The sequence below is a fragment of the Leucoraja erinacea genome, chromosome 32 (genome assembly GCF_028641065.1).
Source record: "Leucoraja erinacea ecotype New England chromosome 32, Leri_hhj_1, whole genome shotgun sequence".
In the NCBI taxonomy this organism is placed as follows: Eukaryota; Metazoa; Chordata; class Chondrichthyes; order Rajiformes; family Rajidae; genus Leucoraja; species Leucoraja erinaceus.
Window position 1 is genome coordinate 17,895,110 of NC_073408.1, and position 20,775 is coordinate 17,915,884.

The 20,775-nt window shown below is 42.7% G+C and overlaps 1 protein-coding gene across 2 annotated transcripts in view; it reads right to left on the bottom strand.

Annotated features, from left to right (window-relative positions):
* Positions 1 to 16,372, bottom strand: part of LOC129712408 (V-set and immunoglobulin domain-containing protein 2-like) — a 32,825-nt gene extending 16,453 nt beyond the window's left edge. Inside the window, exons 1-5 of one of the 2 annotated variants that reach the window (XM_055660820.1) lie at positions 15,511 to 16,372; positions 5,938 to 6,101; positions 3,576 to 3,783; positions 2,376 to 2,537; positions 41 to 163 (exon numbers count right to left, since the gene is read on the bottom strand). In XM_055660820.1, the coding sequence (XP_055516795.1) occupies positions 41 to 163; positions 2,376 to 2,537; positions 3,576 to 3,783; positions 5,938 to 6,101; positions 15,511 to 15,556 (703 nt within the window). In that variant the 5' untranslated portion in view covers positions 15,557 to 16,372. Of the gene's footprint in view, positions 1 to 40; positions 167 to 2,375; positions 2,538 to 3,575; positions 3,784 to 5,937; positions 6,102 to 15,510 lie in introns of both variants that reach the window. The other variant, XM_055660819.1, reaches the window with a different exon arrangement.
* Positions 16,373 to 20,775: the final 4,403 nt, after the last annotated feature.

The window sequence follows — 20,775 nt, forward strand, 5'->3', positions numbered from 1 at the left end:
GTTTTAAGTGTCCAAATTGGAATAGAGATTTGCCCATTACCTGTGACTGACAAAGTCAGCTGACATGATTGTCCCCCAAGGACATTGGATGACATGCATCGGTATATTCCCGAATCCTCCATTGTGAGGTTCCTCAGAATCAGGGTTCCTTTTTTGGGATCTACTGCTAGAGAAGAAGATCGAAATAAAATGTTAGATATTCACAGTCAAGAAAAGAACATGTAAAATAATTTATCATTACAGTAGTAAATTAGTAAACTACATTTAATTGGATTCTATGACTTATAAACGTATGCTGTACATTCTTAGCCAAATGTTTGTATTTTGTAATTTAATTGGTTGCAATTACTCAGAAATCCCTAGAATTGCATCATCTGCAGATCTGCCATATAATGTCACTGGGATATGGAATAAAGAAAGATCATTTAAAAGGAAAAAAAACATTGATTAAACTTTCTTACTAAATTTCACTTGCAGGTGTGGAGAGTAGGTAAGATATAGGAGGGATTCAAAGGGATAACATATACATGCATTTGGAAATAGAACGGCTGATTAGGGAAAGTCTGTATGGCTAGATTTTGGCTCACATATTTGATTCAGTGTTTTGAAGAAGTAACGAAGAATGTCGATGAGAACCAGCCAGCAGACATATTCTATATGGAGGAGTGTGTAGGAAGGAACTGCAGATGCTGGTTTAAACCAAAGATAGTCACAAAAATCTGGTGTAACTCAGCAGAACAGGCAGCATCTCTGGAGAGATGGAAGGCGAGTTTTCGGGTCGAGACCCTGAAGACGGGTCTCAGCCCGAAATGTTATCCATTCCTTCTCTCCAGAGATGCTGCATGTCCCGCTGAGTTATTCCAGCTTAAGTCTATATGGACTCCACCAAGACCTATGATAGGTTTCTGCATGGTAGTTTGTTCTGGAAGTTTAGATCATATGGGGTCTAGGGATAGGTGGTTAATTGGATACATAATTAGCTTGAGTGTAGGAAGCAGAGGGTGATGGTGGAAGGTTGCTTCATGAACTGGATGCCTGAGACTAATACTGTGCCTCAAGGATCAGTGCTGGACCCATTGTTGTTTACCATCCATTACAAATATTTGGCTGAGAATGTACAGCATACGTTTATAAGTCAGGTCATAGAATCCGAATTAGGTCATTCAGCCCATCAATCTATCCTAATTATGGTTGATCTATCTTTCCCTCTCTACCCCATTCTCCTGTTTACTGCCTGTAACCTTTGACACCCTTACTAATTAAGAACCTGTCAATCTCCACTTTAAAAATACCCAAACACTAAATACTTTTGTGAATAAAATCTGCTATTACACGCAAGCAAGCTATTTTTGTAGTTCTCTCTCTGAAATATGAAACCAGATTATTTGCTAGGTCTATTATTCAAACTTCTGATACCACCACTCATTATCAGGGCAACCAGCAACCTATGTACACAGTGCCTTGCCTACTAGCACAATGGGTGCTGAGACCAATTGGAATATTCATTTACATTCACAGTGAATCATAAAGTCATATGCTGAGAGAATTTGTCATTGAATAACAATGCATACTGGAGACGGGTGTGACTGATGGAGCGATAACACTTGGGCTTTTACATTTGGCCGTATAAGGACAAATAAATAGACGACAAAATGCTATATCAAAAGTGAAGTTGTTGCTCAAACAAGAATATATTTACAAAGTGCTGCATTGAATGGACCCTGTAAAGACCAACTACAAACTATTTGGTTTATGTCTTCCATGTGCCTGTCTGAAAGCCTCTTAAACCCTACTATTGTATTTGCCCCCACCACCAGGTATTTGCCTCCCCCACTACTCTCTGGGTAGAAAACTTACCCCATTACACTTTCCCCTTCTTACTTTATAGCTACGTCCTCTAGTGTTGGCCATTTCCACCCTGGGAAAAAGGTTCTGACTGTCTATCCTATCGATGCCACTCATAGTTTTATATACTTTTTTCAAGTCTCTCCTCCACCTCAGATGCTCCAGATAAAACAATCAATGTCTACACAATCTCTCCCTGTAGCTGAAGCACTCTAATCCAGGCAACATTCTTGTAATCTTCCTCTGCACCTTCTCTAGAGCCTCCACATCTTCCCTCGAATGGGGCAAACAGAAATGTATGCAATACTTTAAATGCAGCCTAACCAAAGTCATATAGAGTCCCTGTGTCCCCTCTGTTTGTTTAAAATAGATTACAAGAGAGACGGAGGGAACCATGGGCCAATTTGATCCATTTCCACACTTGCGACTTTGATTAACTTCAAAGTCAACCACATTAACTTGATTAACTACAAAACCTACAGGCTTTGGGTTGCCTGAAGATATCGATAGGGAAACACCATGTGGGATACCTTTCAACGTGATTCTTGGTGAAGCTGTCACAGTAGCAGAGCGGACCTCGGACCATTTGTACTGAGGTGCCGGACGACCCACCGTTGAGTGACAGAGCAATGTAACGTTATTTCCTATGTACGATGCTCCGATCACTTTGCACTCTGGAATCGATGGTGGAACTGCCAATTGGGAGGAAAGGACATACATCAGTATCACTCATGAAAAGTATTGCCTGACCACATGGGCAAAGCATATATGATGGTCAGGCAACTGTAAGGTTACAGATTTCTGAAGGCAGATAAATTGTAGAAAAATTCAGAATAATCTCTGGTGGATTTTTTTTGGACATCGGCAAAATATTTATAAATATCAGCAGATTTATAAATCATAACAAAACCAGCAGTGAAGGGATCATTTATGTAGGATATACATCTTTCATTCACCATTAAACCATGCATCTACTCATTTAAATTGACGTGTTAGTTATTTTGTTGGAATATTTGGAATTTCTTTAAATTATCTATTCATTGTTTGAAAGATATTTATGAGCCTGTCCCACTTAGGCGATTTTTTTCAGTGACTGCTGGCGACTGTCATAGTTGTAGCAGGTCACCGGAAAACTGGCAACTGGAGCACCCTACGACAATGTCTACAACAACCTACCTCCTAGTCGACGGCAAGCTAGCGACAACTGACGTCCCATTGGTACGTCCACCTACGACCACACCTACAACCTTCATTCACCCGTGACAAGCTACGACAAGATAAGATTACACAATTCAGTCGCAGGTACCTGTCGCTGGTCGACGTAGGTTGACGTAGATGGTCGCCAATGGAATTCACCGGTCAGGACCGGCGACAACCTACATCATCCTGGCGATAACCTATGTCATCTTGGCGACAACCTACAACAGCACCTATGTCAGGAGAAGTCAAGGTATGCTCATTGGCGTCAAACCCACAGTTGCCGAAAAGCTTTGAACATTTCAAAATCCAGCGGCGGCCAGAAAAACGCTACGATTATTTGGGTGACTGAGGAGACGACTCATGGCCATACAGGAGACACCCCGGCGACCATCTGGAGACAGCCTAGTCACCTATAGTTGCCTAAAAAATCACGTAAATGGGACAGGGGCATAAGGGATATCTGCTGTGCTTTGACATTTAAATGTGGAGCAATACTTAAGAAACCAAGAAGAACAGTTTCCCCTCCTTACCTCGCACAATTAAATTGACAAATGCCTCACTCGGCCCAGTGAAGTCTGGAGGATTGTTGATATCGCAAGAATACCTGCCAGTGTCTGATGACTTGGTGTTTTCAATTCTAATGGAAGCAACTCCTTTGGTTGGTACCTGATCAATCAGATTGATTCTATTCGCTTGAGACCCAAGTTTATAAACGTTTCCATCAGTGTAGTAAAGAATCTAAACAGATGAAATGATGTTAAAGAAATCATTTGTTAAAATAAATTATCTTGATTCCTTCAATCTAACCATTGGCCTTGTAAGATAATAAATCTCTTAGTACAAAGTGCTGGAGTAACAGGGGATCAGCCAGTTTCTCTGGAGAACAAGGAGAGGTGACGTTTTAGGTCGGGACACTTCTTCAGAATATGTAGCCCCACTCCACTCTGGTATGGCGGACTTTAGTCATGTGAGAAGAAGGATCCCGACCCGAATTGTTGCCCATCCATGTATTCCAGATTTTCCGCCTGACCCACTGGTTTGCTCCAGCACTTTGTCTCTTTTTTTGGTAAACAAGCATCTGCACTTCCTAAATGCTACAATTTCTCAGAGGCTTCTGATCCAGTACAAAGATTTAGTAGCCAATTGCTTCCAATTTGTTGATCCTTTCTCTCTGTATGGATTCCAATGTGGAACTGCCAGCACTCCACCTTGTAGCTGTGCTTATTTCAGAACAATAGCTCATTCTTCCTATCCTTTGATTCTCTAACTCATGCCTCTGCAAAGCCAAATGCTAAGCGATTGTTTAATTCCAAGCTTTTTTCTTGTAGATCATCATAAGTTCTCCTGTCACAAAAAAAGACTAACTGCCAGAGGAACTCAGCGGGTTGACGTTTCAAGTCGAGACCTTACATCAGGAGTCCTTAGATGCTGTTTGACCCATTGGAGTTTACATTCTGCTCCAGATTCCAGCGTCTGCTGTTTCTTGTATTTCCATAAATTCTGCTGCTTCTCTCTCTGTAAGGAGCTCATATTCATCCTCACATAGTTTCCTTTTTAAGAAAGTGTATAGGTCTCACAGCCCATTTTTATACTTCTCACCATCCTACTTTTTTATCCTAGCTTGCCTTTATCAGATTCAGATTCAGATTCAATTTTAATTGTCATTGTCAGTGTACAGTACAGAGAAAACGAAATGCATTTAGCATCTCCCTGGAAGAGCGACATAGCAAACGATTTGAATAAATAATAATAAGTGTCCGGGGGGGGGGGGTGGTGATTGGCAGTCACCGAGGTACGTTGTTGAGTAGAGTGACAGCCGCTGGAAAGAAGCTGTTCCTCGACCTGCTGGTTCGGCAACGGAGAGACCTGTAGCGCCTCCCGGATGGTAGGAGGGTAAACAGTCCACGGTTGGGGTGAGAGTAGTCCTTGGCGATGCTGAGCGCCCTCCGCAGACAGCGCTTGCTTTGGACAGACTCAATGGAGGGGAGCGAGGAACCGGTGATGCATGGCTGACAAGGGAAATTGACGTCAGCATTAAATCCAAAGAGGAGGCTGTCCATCTGTCAATTTCTAGGTCCTCCTTTACTGAGTTTATAAATGCCAACTGCTATTTCTGGCAACTTTATAAGCCTCCTCTTTGGATTTAATGCTGACGTCAATTTCCCTTGTCAGCCATGGATTAATAATTTTTCATTGTGGGTTTTTATGCCTTGAAGGATTTCTTTTTGCAGCTGATGCATTCTTTCCTTAAATGCTGAGCTTTACCTATCTATACCTTTCATGTATTCTCTTAATCAAGCACATCTAACTCACCCCTTCCCCCACCCTAGTTGTCCTACTAGTCCACTTCACATCCTTGAATCTCTTCGTTATCCCCTCTTCCCTAACCAACAATTGGCCATTACAGGCTCCACCCCTCCTTGGTCATCTGTTGCCGGCCCTGCTTTGTTCTGGCCTTTTCTTATCTTCAGTTCTCTCCCCTCTACTATCAGTCTGAAGAAGGGTCCTGACCCGAAACGTCATCCATCCTTTTTCTCCAGAGATGCTGTCTGACCCGCTGAGTTAATGCAGCACTTTGTGTCTATCTTCGGTATAAACCAGCATCTGCAATTCCCTTCTACACATTTAACTCACCTCTCAGTTCCCCAGTGCCCCGTTCAGTCCCTTATCTCACTTTGAACAGTAACATTTACAAACTTATAGTAAAATGTTACCAGCATCGGAGTGTATCAGTAAACACCTTCCAAAGAGCTTTGCAGATTATTCTGTGGGATGTCGCTGAACTTTCCCTATCAATACAGTGCTCCTATTTTCCCTGTGGTTTGGCATGTGGTTGTGAGTAGGAGATATGTTATGATGTGGAGTAATGAATGAGGCACAACTAAAACTTACCTTTTCTGCTTGTGCATTTTCAGTTGGCCCTGGTGTAAACCGCCATTCAAGAGAGAACTGGGATTCAACTGCTGTTTTGTAACTGCAGTCAAGGGTAGCATTGGTGCCAATGTTTACTACCACATACGGGTGACTTGATGTGACATATATTGATAGTGCAGGATCTGAAAAAGCAAATTTGAGAGAATTACTTGCACACGACAATTTGTGGTAAAATAAATTATTTCCTGGAACTCAGTCTTTATACAGTATCTCCATGATAATGAGGGAGGCCCTTCAGCCCATTGGTTCCATCCCAGCTCACATAATGGTCCCATCCCCACAGTAACATAGAAACATAGAAACATAGAAATTAGGTGCAGGAGTAGGCCATTCGGCCCTTCGAGCCTGCACCACCATTCAATATGATCATAGCTGATCATCCAACTCAGTTTCCCGTACCTGCCTTCTCTCCATACCCTCTGATCCCCTTAGCCACAAGGGCCACATCTAACTCCCTCTTAAATATAGCCAATGAACTGGCCTTGACTACCCTCTGCGGCAGAGTTCCAGAGACTCACCACTCTCTGTGTGAAAAAAGTTCTTCTCATCTCGGTTTTAAAGGATTTCCCCCTTATCCTTAAGCTGTGACCCCTTGTCCTGGACTTCCCCAACATCGGGAGCAATCTTCCTGCATCTAGCCTGTCCAACCCTTAAGAATTTTGTAAGTTTCTATAAGATCCCCTCTCAATCTCCTAAATTCTAGAGAGTATAAACCAAGTCTATCCAGTCTTTCATCATAAGACAGTCCTGACATCCCAGGAATCAGTCTGGTGAACCTTCTCTGCACTCCCTCTATGGCAATAATGTCCTTCCTCAGATTTGGAGACCAAAACTGTACGCAATACTCCAGGTGTGGTCTCATTGCCTTGCATCCCTGCATTTACATCCAACTGCTCCCAGATTATATCAATCACCTACAACCTTGGAGTCATTACTCTACCAAGCCACGTGTTCTTGTAATTGGCGAGGAAACTGGAGTACTCAGGGAAATTCAACATATTCACAAGGAGAACATGCAACCTCCACATAGACAAAACACAAGGTCAGGATTTAAACTGGGTCACTGCAGCTGTGACTAACTAGTAGCTGCACCTCTCTGTCGGGACCATCATTTATTGTCCATCCCCGCTTTCTTTGAAGTGTCTTATTGTTTGCTGCTCAAGCTACTCTTCAGCAGAGTGCAGTGATCAAGGTGACGAAACTTCATGGCACAGTGTAGCAACTTACCTGTGATCTTGGTTGCGAGCTGTCACCATGTTATGATAAATTGCATAAATAAGGGGCATTACCTGAGCTGCCAGCATAAGAATATCGACTTTCTCTTCACTCACCATTAACCATCAGTGAACAGGAATTGATAGGGCAGGCCTGCATCCCTCATTCCAAGCGGGTATCAGGAATCAGTAATACACATTTTATTTAATCTAGGTTTGACGACCAGCTATCACACAGATAGATGGATTAATTGTGCTGAGAGTGACCTGGCCTTCCTTGAGAATGTAGTTCAGCAAGCAACAGGCATACCAAACAATATGTTGGCCTTTAATGCAAAATCAAAACAAGCACAAACATAGAGGTGGAGACATAAGGAACTGCTGATGCTAGAGTCTTGCATAGAATACAAAGTAAGGACGGTAGAGTGTAATGAAGATTGCCCAGAGTGATTCCTTGTCAAATATATAGTGGTGTAAACATATTGGCTGATATCGACTGCAGTTTAAATGACTAAGAAGTGATCTCTCTGAAATGTACAAAGGTAGACAAAAATGCTGGAGAAACTCAGCGGGTGAGCCAGCATCTATGGAGCGAAGTTTCGGGTCGAGACCCTTCTTCAGACTGATGTGGAGGTTGGTGGGTGCTGGAAGATGAAAGGAAGAGCTGGAGACAGTAGGCTGTGGGAGAGCTGGGAAGGGGAGGGGAAAGAAGGAGAAAGCAGGGACTACCTAAAATTGGAGAAGTCAATGTTCAAACTATTCAAGCAAAATATGAGGTCTCTGAAATGTACATGTTCATTGTGGGGCTAGATGGCAAATGCCAAGTTGATGCTGCCCTGGCTGTTGAATCTGGATATACGAGTCACAAACTTAGACTAAGGAGCTGGCCATTCGGCACAGAGGTGAAGGAAACGTTCTTCGCCCAGAGTGAGGTGAGCCTTTGATATTCTGAATGTTAGAGTGGGCACAAAGTGCTGAATAGCCTATTATTTTTTGACTTTTATATTCTTATGAAATTGTAGCTGTTTTTGGTCATTTATACATTACATCCGAATAATTTGCAAGGTGCAGTCTTTCAATGCTGATGGCCATTCCATTCCTTCACATCTAATTCTCAGCTGAGCTTATTCATTTGTACTCAGTTTTCAGGGAAGAACAGAGGTATCTATGCTTCAAAACACAGGGCGGCACTGTAGCACAGCGGTAGAGTTACTGCCTTACAGCGCCGGAGTCCCAGGATCGATCCTGATTACGGTTGCTCTCTGTATGGAGTTTGTACATTCTTCCCGTGACCTGCGTGGGTTTTCTCCAAGTGCTCCAGTTTCCTCCGACACTCCAAAGACATACAGGTTTGTAGGCAATTGGCTTGGTAAAATTGTAAATTGTCTCCAGTGCGTATACGATAGTGTTAGTGTGCGGGGATCACTGGTTGGCGCAGATTTGGCGGACTCAATGGCCTGTTTCCGGGCTGTATAAAGTAAACTAAATACAGAAGCCCCGTGACAGCATCATGTGACAGGATAATTTACATGGTTACATTTGTTTGGTAGGAGTTTGTAGAGTGCTATTGCATCTCCATTGGGCTTTTAGATCATGAATTTGCAAGATCAGATGAAGAATGTCCTTTAGTAAATGTTTTCTGCTTATTCTCAGTCTAAAGAATGGATCAACTGGGCTTAGATTCACTGGAATTTAGTCGGATGAGAGGGGATCTTATAGAAACATACAATACTTAAGGGGTTGAACAGGCTAGATGCAGGAAAAATGATCCCGATGTTGGGGGAGTCCAGAAATAGGGGGTCACAGTGTAAGAATAAGGGATAGGCCATTTAGGACTGAGATGAGGAAAAACATTTTCACCTAGAGAGTTATGAATATGTGGAATTCTCTGGCAAAGAAGGCAGTGGAGGCCAATCCACTGGATGTTTTCAAGAAAGAGTTAGATATAGCTCTTATGGCTAATAGAATCAAGGGATATGGGGAGAAAGCAGGAATGGGGTACATATTCTGGATGATCAGCCATGATCATCTTGAATGGTGGTGCTATCTCAAAGGGGCGAATGGTCTACTCCTGCACCTATTTTCTATGTTCTATGTTTTTCATGTTACACATGATGCTCCACATTTACAGTATTGCCTGTCTCTCGTTGTTTAGTAGTCCTTGCAATATCACAACAGTAGTGAGTCTTTTGCACCACTGTAGTCCTTGATTACAATGTTTCATCCTTCCTGGTAATATCACATCCAGGTAAGAGAGATTTTATTTGACCAGAAGAATGGAAAATGAGAGTAATCAAGTTAACCAAGTTTTTAAAAGCCAACTTATCTTGCACTCCATTAAATGTTTTTCAAAACAGGTCACCAAACTGATCAGACAGTTAGATTAAAACAAGCTTCGTTCCTGAACTGTTGCATGGTTAGTTCGGTAACCTGACCTGTTTTCAGTAACGCTTTGTGGAATAAAAGTCAAGTGTGAATATGTCTGAAGAATGATCTCAACCCGAAATGTCACCCATTCCTTCTCTCCAGAGATGCTGCCTGTCCTGTTGAGTTACTCCAGCATTTTGCGTCTATCTTCAAGTGTCCCTATGTATTAGCACGGACTTACTTTTTAACAGTATTTAGGATCAAGTTAGTGTTCAATGTTAAGGACCTCTAAGGCCCCTCTCACACACACTATTCCCATAGCTTCATTTGTCTGGATTCTGACAACATAGAAGATATGATATCATCATGAGGCATTGCTAGGATCTTGGAGCTGTGGTTTTCACATCAGATGAATCTGGTCTTATCTTGAAACTAGTTAATCTATACATTTAAAAATAGAAAGAAGATATGATGAGTTTAATTGTGATAAAAAATAATTGTATTTAATTCCACAATGAAGTGTGAAAAGTATGATTGTGACTATAATCTTAGAGGGAAGGTGATGATGATTTTTTTCTCCAAGTTTGTTGCATTGTATAATCCCCTTAGTTTTTCAGCCAATCCTTCTCAGCCAACAAATATTGTGTGTATTACTCAATCGTTGTAAGGAGTTCATTGCCTTTCAACCATTTCAAATGACTTTCAGGATTAACAATGTGAGCTTACTCACTGATACAGTAAGTATGTACATAAAGCCACAGTAGAACCACATGATTGAATCCAAACCTGATCCCAACAGCAATAGTCTGTTAATCAACACACTAATTCCTTTCTCCTTTCACTGTTCAGCTGGGATCAGATTTCATAAAATGTAATTTCCTGTAAAACGTAATTCTTCCTCCCTACATGTCAGCGGAAATTTAACCACCGGGTAAATGGCACCTTAAGGGATAGTTCTAATGCAGTAATTTAGGTTTAGGTTTTTTAGGTTTATTATTATTTAGAATTAGGTTTATTATTATTACACATACCAAGGTATAATGAAAGGCTTTATTTTGCATGATATCCAAATGGATCAAATATACCCTACGTAAATATAATCAATTCAACCTCAAGTACAATAGATAGTACTAGATAGGGCAAAGGGGATGATACTGCTGGAGGAGCTCAATGTGTCAGGCAGCATCTGTGGAGGGGAATGGATAGACGATGTTTCAGGTCGAGATCTTTCTTCAGACTGATGGATGGTACAAATACTTTGGAAGGCAGGAGGTGATTTACTTGCTGTAAAAATATTCAGATTTTAAACTGCTCTGGAAACACGAGAGTGTATATATACCTGGTCCAGGTAAGTTTCTAGTTGACTGCCCCACAACCCCCACGATGCTGTAGATGTGACACAGCGAAAGTGAGGCAATTAGCTTCTGCTTCTTGGTGATGAGAAGATCTGGTGTTTGCAAGTGTTATCTTGATTTGGTCCTGAGCCCAAGCCTGAAAATAATTTCCGTCTAACTGCAGGGGGCTTACTGCAGATCTGCTTAATTACCTTAAGATTTTCAAATGGAACCGAGTACTGTGCAATATAATAATTAGTAAACAAACCCATTTCTCTTAGGCCAAAGTGACGATGCTTCTGAAGGTGGTTGGACTTGGGACTTTGCCCTGAGGAACTTTTGCAAGTGGAGACCGTTCTTCAGTTATGGGCAGCAGCCACCAGCATAACTTGTGGGGTCACTTGTACTGTGCTCAACTCCATAGCTGAACAGTGGGGACCTACAATGTGTTACTTTTACTGACAGAATAGTCCAATTCCAGCTGGAATAGATTTACTGAGTTGGTCTGTTTAGAACATGGCCCTCCAGTTAAGTATTGCTGCAAAAGGACTAAAGACGAGTATAAGTTTGGAATTGAAAAAGAACATTCTCTTCTGCTCACAGCAGGATGTGGCCCAATTCTGTCAGAAAAAGTTTATGAGAATTAATTATAGCAGCTCTAGTTATGCAGTGATATTTTCAAACCTCAGTATTTGAGACAGCCATGCTCAACAGTGCTGGGTGAACTATTCGTTGATTCTTGTAGACCCATCTATGGGTCAGCGTAGTAGGAGCTCAAATTGCCTGGGCTGAAATACTTTAATTCACAATCAAAAAGAGTAGGTCACTGCAAAACAATAAAGAATATGAGGGGTAACTTTTTCACACAAAGGGTGGTGGGTGTATGGAACAAGGTGCCAGGCGAGGTAGTTGAGGCTGGGGCTAAGAAACAGTTAGACAGATAAATGGATAGGACAGGTTTGGAGGGATATGGACCAAGCACAAGCAAGTGGGACTAATGTAGCTGGGACATTGTTGGCCAGTGTGGGCAAGTTAGCACAAAGGGCTTGTTTCCACATGGTATCACTCAATGACTCTGTCCTTGGAGATTATATTTAATTATCTACCTTACAGCAGTAGCTATGGTTGTAAATTAAATTAACTTTAGTGCATTTGACCTGGATCAGACTGAAGGTTGGCCAGGTCAAAGATAGTTCTTTTGTCTTCTTTTTATTTCTGGACTTTGTCCACCCATCTGCCAACTAACACCCTCTTGCTTGTATCCACCTTTCACTCACCTGGCTTTGCCCTGCTTAAGATAGACACAAAGTGCTGCAGTAACTCAGTGGGCCAGACAACATCCCTATAGGAAAAGGATGAGTGATGTTTCAGGTCAAAACCCTCCTTCATCGAGACTGACGAAGGATTCTGACCCGAAATGTCACTCATCATTTTTCTTCAGAGATGTTGCCTGACCCGCTGAGTTACTCCAGCCCTTTGTGTCTATGTTCAGTATAAACCAGCATCTGCACTTCCTTCCGACACATTTTGTTCTGCCCTACCTTTGTTCCAATTTTCTATCCCCCTACTACAACCCATCTGAAGAAGGGCCTTGACCTGAAACATGGCCGACCCATATCCTCCAGACATGCAGAGTTCCTCCAGCACTTTGTGGTTTTTTGCTCAAGATTCCAGCATCTGCAGTTCCTTGTGTCTACTCATGATAGTTCCTGATGGAAAGCACATGTGCAAAATCATGCATCATTACCCAAATGCTCACACAATGAATAACCTCCTGACACCATCCCTGCTTAGGGATGGTAGCTCTTTGAATAGGTGTCCTCACACCTTCACCCTGATCCATCGGGTATCTTCAATGCAAGAGGGAAGAAAATCCAATTACAAGAACAAAATATCACAGACTCCTGAATGTTATTCTGAGAAAGTGGGGAGTTAGAGGCTTCTTGGCAGCATGTGTTTGAAGATGTAATAACAATGAAAATGTTGGAACTACTCAGCAGGCAGTCTGCGTGAGGAGAGAAATGCCTAGTGACTGGGCTGTGAAATGTAGTACTTTTTAAATGATACACACAATCCAAATAATTCAAATTTTCTGAAGAGCGATTTTGAACAAAGAATGAGTTTGTACGCAACACCTTTCCGAGTCTTATATCCTGAATCAAGATTTATGTGGTGGCGTGAACCTCACACGTCAAATCTGAGCTCTTGGACAGTCCCAGGAGCTAACCCATGTCAAGTAACATTCTGCTGCAAATAGTCATGAAGTGAGTGAATCTCCTCAGAATTTCCCCACAGCTTTAGAATGAGCCAATGAGGATTGCATCGAGCAATTGTTAAAGTCATGAAAATGGTCCAAGTAATTTCATGCCCCAGACCTTTCAGATGTATCGACCTCTTTTTGACAGAGGCAACATACATTACTTGGTTTACCAGTTTTCAAATGTAAAGCTTGTTCTTATTTTTCTTGTAAAGCTTTATGTTCGCTCTTCGTTGCTCCAAGCATGTATAGTGCATCATACAAGGTGTCTATGTTATAGGTTTGCAGGCACTGTTGTGCATTAGCGTGCAACAGAAGCTTTTCACTGTATCCCAGTATGCGTGACATGACAATAAACAAAACTGATTGTTTGGGGTGAGGGTAAAGGGTCGATGAACAAATGCAAGCCCTTGACACCTCACAGTGTTTTCCTGTGTTAATCGCTATTCCAGGAATCACTTGCAATGACATTCCATGAGGGATTCTTGACTACGTTGCAGGAATGAGGTTTGTGGGCATGCTCCATTAGTGTGGAGGCTAATAATTGGACAGTGGCCTGAAAGTAAGACACTATATCCATCGAATGGAGCATAAATTGGCCTCGACAAATAATTTAAGAAGGGTACAACCACTGACAAAGGTTTCTGGGATTGACTTAATGTTGCTGTCTTTAGTGCTAATTCTAACAACTATTTACCAATGCACTCCTTAACACCAATGCTCACAATAAATCTTAACCCTAAACAATGCATTCCTAATAGACATTGCAATGACATAGCGACTCCAAGCCTATGGTATGACCAGTTGTAGTTAAGTGTAATATTCATGGGAACTTACTGTCATATTAATAAACAAACATAGAATTGGATTATACCATAGACTATTAATCTATCCAATCAGCTAAGAAATAAAAGGCAATTTAGTTTAGTTACGTTTAGAGATAAAGCACGGAAACAGGCCCTTTAGCCCACCGAGTCTGCACCGACCAGCAATCCCCACACATTAACACTATCCTACACACACTAGGGACAATTTACACATACACCAAGTCAATTAACCAACATACCTTTGGAATATGGGAGGAAACCGATGGTCTTGGAAAAAACCCACACGCTCACGGGGAGAATGTACAAACTCCGTACAGACAGCACCCGTAGTCAGGATCGAATCTGGGTCTCCGGCACTGCAAGCACTGTAAGGTAGCAACACTGCGCCACCTTGACCACCCATTGAACCATTTTCAGTAAGATAACCTCTCATTAAGATAACCTCTGAACTCTGAACTCATAAGGACCGAAACATGGACCACACAATTGTGACATGAATGAACTGTGATTTGTGTAAGATGGTCCGTGTTGGTGTTACAATTTGTGTAAAATGGTTAATATATGGAGTATCTGATGAGTATGATTTATGGCGCATACTCCTTGGCTCATACATTTGAAAAATGAAATCCATGTTAAGACATCAACAATATTCTGACAGCAATTTAAAACTAAATGTTGGAGCAACTGCCTTCACCATCAGCGAGAAACGGCCGTAACCATGGCAACTATCGTGTGGGCTCCATTCAAAAGGTAATGATTTCGAAAGAAATCTATTCCTTCAATACAAAATGGAGGAAGTAAAACATCCCCATTGTCGGACTCATTCTGTAATGTCCAGCTGTGGCAACCAGTTCATTCTATTCAATGGCCCTGCCTCAGGTGACCATGGTCATTGGGTAACTGGCCACTACTAAACATTTCATGGACATCAGCAACCCAGGAGCACTGAGATGTTCCCTCTGAATTGTTTCTTTAAATTGACTTTCCTACAGTGGAGGTAGAAACAAGAGGAAAACAAATACAGTAAAGGATAACACACCAATGCAAACCGATAACTCTGTGTCTGACCAAATGCTCAGCATAGCTCAATGTAACACCCATGTTGACCGAATCTCATCAAATGTCCAGCTCAGTGTTACACTATCACTGATCATTATGATTATGACTGAACCAACGGCCAGTACATGTACTGTAATATCAATGCAGACCAATAGGCCAGTGCCTGACCAAATGCCCAACTCATTGTAACACCAACACGGACTAATGGAACTGTCCAGCTCAGTATAACATCACCACTGACCTATGGGACTGTGTTGAACTAAATGCCCAGCATAGCTCTGTGTAACATCAACACTGACCGATGAGTCTATGTCTGTCCAAATGCCCAGCACAGTACAACACCAACACTGACCGGTGGGACTGTGTCTGACCAAACTCCCGGCTGATTTGTGGCACCTTTGGCTCTGCTATTTATGTCAAGGACACTGTGATCGCATTGTTTAGAACATTGCAAGTTTCCAATATCTACTCACCGAAGTACAGGATAGAAGAAAAGATCAGAATAAATTTCCGCAGCATTCTGAGGGAAAGATCGTTCTGATGCGATCCCCTTCATGAAACTCTCCCTTCTACTGTTGTCCGGAGCTAAAGCATGGAAGTGTTTCATTTTGTGATAAGGGGCTTTATCTCTCCCAGGCCTTGAGCAAACATTTCACTCAATGTTTACGGTCTAACGCAGTAACCAAACAGAATGGAACCAACAGAGCAGTTAGTTATTCATTCACCGTTCTCTCAAATTGGAGACTCAGTTTTTCATTTTATGGAATTATATATTTTCGTATTATTATTTTATATTAAAAATTTTAAATTATTTACAATTTCCATCTGATAACGTACAATGGCTACAGCTTAAGTTGCTGCCACTTTTGTTCATGAAGAATGACTAATCTTAGTAAATAACAAGACTGAGAGGAATCGAAACTCCTTTTCAGTACCGGGTAAAACCCTGTGTTACCACAAGGAAGGTCATGCATTTCGCTTCAATGAAATAATCTACGTATCTGAAATAAAAGCAGAAAATGCTGGAAACACTCAGCAGGTCAGACAGCATCTGTGATACTGGAAAAAGAAACAGTTAAGGGCCTGTCCCATTGTCACAACCTAATTCACAACCTTTTCTACTCGTGGACATTTTTCATCATGCTAGAAAAAACGCCCCGACCTACTTGATGCCACTAGTACCTACGACTAGCATCAGGGCCTGCTACGACCTACCTACGATCTCCTACAACCTTGTGACACCATGCTGCGAGTATGAGTCAAGGGCAAACTCGGCAGAGGTCGTGAATTAGGTTGTGAAAGTCGGACAGGCCCTTGTCCAGGATTATTCATCCCTGTTAATTATTTCCCTGTGTACAATGTGTATAGGAAAGAACTGAAGATGCTGGTTTAAATCAAAGGTAGACACAAAATGCTGGAGTAACTCAGCGGGACAGGCAGCATCTCTGGAGAGAAGAAATGGGTAATATTTCGGCACAAGACCCTTCTTCAGACCTGAAACGTCACCCATTCCTTCTCTCCAGAGATGCTGCCTGCCCCGCTGAGTTACTGCAGTATTTTGTGTCTCCCTGTGGCATTTTCTGGTTTTTGTTTTAGAGTTCCGGCATTTGCATTTTTCAATATTAAATCTATGTGTCTTCTGAAAGATTTGTTATTCAAACCTTACTCTCCTATTATGGTTTGAAATAACCTGATTATTTCTCTCTTATTTTCCAACACTGCACGCTAAACATGTATGACAATCCTCAGTACCCTCCCACACCATTCTCTGCCCTCTTTTCCCCATTGGAAAGTCCTCTTTTTGATTGATCTTGCTTTGAGAGAGAGCCTCTCTCCTCTTCCTCCTGAAAAAAAACTCCATCTTGTCCTCTCTCCCCTTGACCCACTTTTTCTCCATTGTTTGAGAGTCACTATTACCTTTTCTCCTCAGGAGCATTGTCTCTGTTCTTGCTGTGAGAGGACACTGAGGCTGCTGTTACTTTTGTTCTATAGTTCATAAATGTTCACAAAACTCAGTAAGTTCTCATGATCAAGTGAGAGGGTAGTGCCAGTAAAATGACTGCCTCATCAACAGTCTGTCTGTCCCTTCCTTCTTTGTGTTTTAATAGTATGTGTGAATTGTATGATTTTTAGCTTGTTTTATGTGGTGTGGGGGGGGGGGGGGGGGGGGTGGGGGGGGGGGGGGGGGGGTTGGGGGAAACCTTTTCTGATCTCTTACCTCAACGGAGATGTGATTTTCGTCCGGATCGTATCTCCATCCGCACTGCAGCCTAACATTGAGGAGTTGGCAGCCTTTGCTGGAGACTGACTTTTGAGAGCTCCACCGCTGGGAGCCCAAGGGACTTTACCATCGTGGAGCCCGCCATTCCTTTGCCAGGGATCGACCTTGGAGTTCCACCTGTCGGTGCTTGCGGACTTAACATCACGGAGCTCGTAGTCTCTGGTCAGAGACCGACTCCAAGCCGCAGGAGCTTCGACCACCCCGACGCAGGAATTTCGATCGCCCCGATACAGGGACTTCGACCGCCGGCTGTGGGAGTTTTGATCGCCCCGATGGATGGGTCGACTGCCACGACTGCGGGAGAATAAAGAGGAAGAAGATTGGACCCTTTTGCTTTCCATCACAGTGAGGAATGTGGGGAATCCGTTGTGGTGGATGTTTATGTTAACTTTTATGTAGTTGTGTGTCTTGTTGCTTTTTTTTAGTATGGCTGTATGGTAATTCACATATCACTGTATAAGCAAACTCCTAGAAGCAAACTCCTAGAAAGTGGCCCTGGTTTCACAGAAAAAACAGCATCCTGGAGGTTAAAGCACTTCCCTCGTTCATGTGGACTCAGGTGGAAGTGATCAGTAAGTTCTGGAGGACTCTTGAGTGTTCTTATGTAACATGATTCCATATCTTCAGGTCTGAGGTAGACAATCAGAGCCTCTTTATCTCAGGATGGAAACGTCAAAGAAAACAGGGTATAGTTTTAAGGTGAGAGGGTCAGTTTAAAGGAGATGTGCAGAGCAAGGTTTTTAAAGGGTGTTGGGTGCCACTGGGATGATGGTGGAGGCAGATAAGATAGCGTTGCTTAGGAAGCAACAGGCCCTTTTACCCACTGAGTTCATGTCAACCGTCACACAGTCACACCAATCCCATGTTAATCCCATTTATTTTTATTATTCCCATATTCTCATCAATTCCCTCAGATTGTATCAGTCAGCTACACACTGGGGTGATTTACAGTGGCCACACTGACACAGAGGATGCTGCCATGGGACTCAAGTCTTTTGGATCACTGTTTAATTATCAGCTGCCTGGCAAATTGCTTCCACACACGGCACGCATGCACACTGCACAAGCACACACACGCACACACACACGCACACTGCATTATCCTGATGGAATTTCTCAACCACTTTTTTTTTGTCGAGACGTTTAGTGTGGCAGAGGCTCCCTCTGGTGGAGGAAGAGATCATTTATAGGTGACAACAACACAAAGCTCTGCCAGTTTGCAATGCATTTTCAGTCAAGTTGCCAGCAACAAATGTTTGCTTAACTTTTCTCCATCTCCCTAGACTGAGATCCTGGACCCAGCCCGCAGTCCACACTCATCATATGTTATAAAAGCAGTTTAGTTTAGTTTAGTTTAATTTAGTTGAGCGTCTACCACTCTCAACAATCAACGAATGTCGTGAAATGCTCCCCACCTATTGGCACAAGGGACTTTTAACATCTAGTCCTGTGTATTTGATTCTCTAGAGGTAGTGTGGAAGCAGGCCCTTTGGCCCAATGAGTCCGCACCAACCAGTGATCAACCCTAATGCCCCTGTCCCACTTAGGAAACCTGAACGGAAACCTCTGGAGACTTTGTGCCCCGCCCAAGGTTTCCGTGCGGTTCCCGCAGGTTTTTGTCAGTCTCCCTACCTACTTCCACTACCTGCAACGTCCGGTAACCACCTGCAACCTCCGGGAACCGCACGGAAACCTTGGGTGGGGCGCAAAGTCCCAGAGGTTTCCGTTCAGGTTTTCTAAGTGGGACAGGGGCTTTTATACTAACACTATCCTACACATACCGGGGACAAAGGAGAACGTACAAACTCCATACAGACAGCACCCGTAGTCAGGATCGAGTCCGGGTCCCTGATGTCGTAAGGCAGCAACTCTGCCGCTGCGCCACCATGGGAACAGTTCCATATTGGGATGTAGGGCTGAATTACTGCCACACCAGAGGTGTCCATAGAGAGTCCGGACTCCAAAGTGTCTCAGACAGCACACCTCCATGGGACAAAGCCCCCTGGAACTCCCTTGCAGCCTTCAATGGTTCCCTGCGGTAATTTTTTGTTGGTGGGGGAGGGGGGTCTCGTTAATCATTAAAAACATTTAGAAATCATTTAAAAAAAATGTTTAAACATAAAATAATTAATTAGTTGCAAAATAGAAGCAGAAGCAGTAAAATAAAGTAAAACAACTCAAATGTTTTTCTGCAAAGACACATGTAAGTTTATGCTGCTTTTTTGATGGAAGACTCACCATATCCAATCTCAGAATGATTCTTGTTTGAATCACTGAAGAAAGGTCTTGATCCAAAACAGAGATGCTGCCTGTCCCATGGAGTTACTCCATCATTTATCTATCTTTAATCTTTAAACCAGCATCTACGGTTCCTCCCTACAGAATGATTCTTCCTGACTTCAAGTTCTTTCTCTCCTTATTGACCTTATTTTCCATCTCAATGAACATTGAACTGCAAAGAGCTCTCTTGTATCCAACCACGCCAGCTGAATCTAATCCTCTTCAGCTGATGTGAAATGGTGGAGAAACACAATGATGTTCGCCGCCTTCCTCCCTGCCTGCAGGTGTTATTTGAATGACTCCTTGACCTTGCGTGAAGTCATGGGGAAGCTTCAATGTTCATTCGAGCTGCAATTCACAACATTAAAGAGAGACCGAAAGTTATTTAACGATCTACTTCAACTGACCCATGGAATTGAGTCCAGCGCGATCCCACTGCCCTTCACTGCTCAGACTGCCACAAACAAATCTGATTGATTTCTGCTCTTGCTTTGATTTGGAAAGGTTTCCCAACTCTGCCAAGAACAACAATGTTCACAAATACCTTTGGCAGCGCATTTACCTGTGAGCAGGCCTTTCCACTGTGAAGAAAATCAAAATAGCACCGCAGTCACAGGTGATAAACTTAAAACAGAACGGAGCAGCCCGCAGGTGCAGCGGTAAAGTTGCTGCCTTACAGCGCTTTCATTTACCGGAGACCCGGGTTCCATCCCGATTGCGGGCGCTGTCTGTACGGAGTTTGTACGTTCTCCCCGTGATTACATGGGTTTTCTCCAAGATCTTCGGTTTCCTCCCACACTCCAAAGACGTACAGGTCTGTAGGTTAATTGGCTTGATGTAAGTGTAAATTATCCCCAGTGCGTGTGGGATAGTATTAATGTGCGGAATCACTGATCGGTGCAGACTTGGTGGGCTGAAGGGCCTGTTTCCGTGCTTCTTATACTTGTATATGATTGTGTTTAGCTTAGTTTAGTTTGGAGATAGTGTTGAAACAGTCCCTTCGGCCCACCAAGTCCACACCGACCAGCGATCCCTGTACACTAGCTGTATCCTATACAATAGGGACAATTTATAGAAACCAATTAATCTACAAACCTGTAGGTCTTTGGAGTATAGGAGGACAACATCCGTAGATAGGATCGAACCCGCGTGTCTGGTATTGTGAGGGTGCCTAGTG